Source organism: Pseudophryne corroboree, chromosome 3 (genome assembly GCF_028390025.1).
Source record: "Pseudophryne corroboree isolate aPseCor3 chromosome 3, aPseCor3.hap2, whole genome shotgun sequence".
Taxonomy (NCBI): domain Eukaryota; kingdom Metazoa; phylum Chordata; class Amphibia; order Anura; family Myobatrachidae; genus Pseudophryne; species Pseudophryne corroboree.
The window spans coordinates 307,739,333-307,741,999 of NC_086446.1; the positions used below are offsets into that span (position 1 = coordinate 307,739,333).

A 2,667-nucleotide genomic window follows, 5' to 3' on the forward strand; every position below is an offset into this window, starting at 1 on the left:
TGTTAATTAGCACGAGCGGAAATACGCATTCGCAGAAGGAATTTTTAAAAAATTAAAACATAAAACAAAACAAACAGACACAGACACACACACAGTTTTGGGTAAATTTAGATACATATCTGTGTACTCACCACAGTTTGTGTGATCATTCAGCTGGACAGTCACAAAGTGGACAACATTAAGTTTCATTTGTTTGTGTGTTTGTTGAAATAAACAGGATTTTAGGATAGAAAACAAATAAGGACACTATTTAGCAACATCACAGTATTGTTTTTGCAAATAACACATTGTAAGCTTAACGTGTTAACGGATTTAGTGGCAAATAAATATTACATATTCCAACGCCAAAAAATAATTACACAATGGCCTTACAATAGCAAACAAAATGACAAAATTATTCAAAAAACAAAAGCATACTGTGGTTTTATTTTGATTAAAAAAGAGAATCTTAAAACACTATACCTGAAATATTCCGCAACAATGCTTGCCCTGACTTGGCTCCCCCTCCGTGTAACACTCCCCCCACCGAAGTGTCGGACAACCCCTGGCTCCTCATCAGGCAATTCCTCTGTCTGAGGAAGCTCTACGCTACTCCTTACCGCGATGTTGTGTAGTATAGCGCACAGGACCACTAGTTTACTTGCCATCTCCGGCGAATACATGATGTCGCCACCAGTGCGGTGGAGCACACGAAACCGCCCTTTAAGGACCCCAATTGTGCGCTCCACCAGCTGCCTAGTGGCAGTAAGCGCGGAGTTAAATGCCGTCTGTGGTCCTGGCCTGGGATTACGGTAAGGAGTCATGAGCCAGGGGGTGCAAGGATATCCACGGTCTCCTGTTTGATGAGAATAACAAATTAGAAAGAGTATATTTTTTTAAAATTAGTAATTTCAGGCCAAAAATAGTGGGACAACTCACCCAATAACCACATGTCTTCTCGTTGCCTTGATCTTAATCTGTGCCATATCCCTGATTGTCTAATGACATACGCATCATGGGAGTTTCCGGGAAACTTTGCATTCAGGGAAAGGATCTGGAGGGATGGCCCACAAACAACCATTACATTCAGAGAATGAAACAGTTTCCTGTTTCTAAAAATGTCTTCATTATGTCTTGGTGGCTGAATAGCTACATGTGTGCCATCCACAACCCCAATAACATGTGGGAAGCGACTACCACCTTCCTCAAATTGCCGCTTCACCACATCTAGGGCACCAACATCCAAAGGCATAGCAATAAATTGCTTCACACGCTTTAGGAAAGCACGGCAGACACGCCGCAGGACCTTACTGAACTGGCCCTGCGACATGCCAGCCAGGTCTCCAACCACATGCTGATAAGAGCCTGTAGCCAAAAAATGTAACACAGCAAGGAATTGTGTCAATGGTGGTATTGCTGTAGGATACCGAATTGAAGACTCCAGATCACTCTCTATTATGGAGAGAGTGTCTAGGATTAGATGTGGTGGCAGCCTGTATCTACGCACAACAACATCATCTGGCATCCCAAAAAGTAGGACACGGGGTTGGAAAATTGGTGGCCTAGCACGCCTCCGTTGCCTTGGTTGATGAGGAGCCGGTTGTGGGGCTGGCGGTTGGGGTGGGAGTGCTGCCGTGGGTTGGGGAGGTAGGGCTTCTGCTGCGATAAACACTGCCATCACACACTTTAAAAAAATATAACAGATATGTTGAATAAGACAAAAGCAAACCTCAAAAAATATACAACAAAACATTTTTTAAAAAAGGGAGTGTCAACTTACTGCAGGAGCATAAGACATATTTTCTGTGTTCAATTCCGGATCAAAATGAAAATGTTAACAAAAAGGGTATAAAAAATATAAAAGTTAGAAAGCTACATATTTTAATAACATTTTAATATAAATATCAAAAAACAATATACTCAGAGCATCAAACACATCACAAACACCTTCAAACAAATAAAGCAAAGTAGGCAAAAAAAACATTACAACACAACAACCAAAGTTATCCCTTTAGTAGCTAGTACAGGCAAGAACAGCACTACTTTGCCCAACAATCCTTGAAATATATTTAACATTTCTTCTCAAGATGGCAGACAAACATAAGCAAAACACTTTGAACAAACAGGCACCAACACAGGCCAAGGGCACTTACCTGCTCCAAAGAAAACAACAGTCAAATTTGTGTTCTAAATCACACTCTTTGTAAACAAAAAAAAGGGGTTACTTCACCCAGATAAATACACCTACAAGAGAACAAAAATGACATTAAAGACAACATAGAGACCATTAACACAAACAGGCACCAACACAGGCCAAGGGCACTTACCTGCTCCAAAGAAAACAACAGTCAAATTTGTGTTCTAAATCACACTCTTTGTAAACAAAAAAAAGGGGTTACTTCACCCAGATAAATACACCTACAAGAGAACAAAAATGACATTAAAGACAACATAGAGACCATTAACACAAACAGGCACCAACACAGGCCAAGGGCACTTACCTGCTCCAAAGAAAACAACAGTCAAATTTGTGTTCTAAATCACACTCTTTGTAAACAAAAAAAAGGGGTTACTTCACCCAGATAAATACACCTACAAGAGAACAAAAATGACATTAAAGACAACATAGAGACCATTAACACAAACAGGCACCAACACAGGCCAAGGGCACTTACCTGCTCCAAAGAA

At 40.6% G+C, this 2,667-nt stretch overlaps 1 protein-coding gene across 1 annotated transcript; it reads right to left on the bottom strand.

Moving 5' to 3' along the window:
- Positions 1-371: 371 nt before the first annotated feature.
- On the bottom strand, positions 372-1,649 carry LOC135057730 (putative nuclease HARBI1). The gene is made up of 2 exons (XM_063963508.1): positions 919-1,649; positions 372-835 (listed from the first exon to the last, which is right to left on the bottom strand). Exons 1-2 carry the CDS (start codon positions 1,502-1,504, stop codon positions 399-401), a joined length of 1,023 nt encoding a protein of 340 aa, XP_063819578.1. The 5' UTR covers positions 1,505-1,649; the 3' UTR covers positions 372-398.
- Between the last annotated feature and the right edge of the window lie 1,018 nt (positions 1,650-2,667).

What these genes read in the sequence shown, in the direction of transcription:
- LOC135057730 (XM_063963508.1), bottom strand. Translation starts at nt 1,504, where the DNA reads ATGCCAGATGATGTTGTTGTGCGTAGATACAGGCTGCCACCACATCTA. An exon ending in AGAAGACATGTGGTTATTGG is followed by an intron (nt 836 to 918) that starts GTGAGTTGTCCC and finishes CTCATCAAACAG; the next exon opens with GAGACCGTGGATATCCTTGC.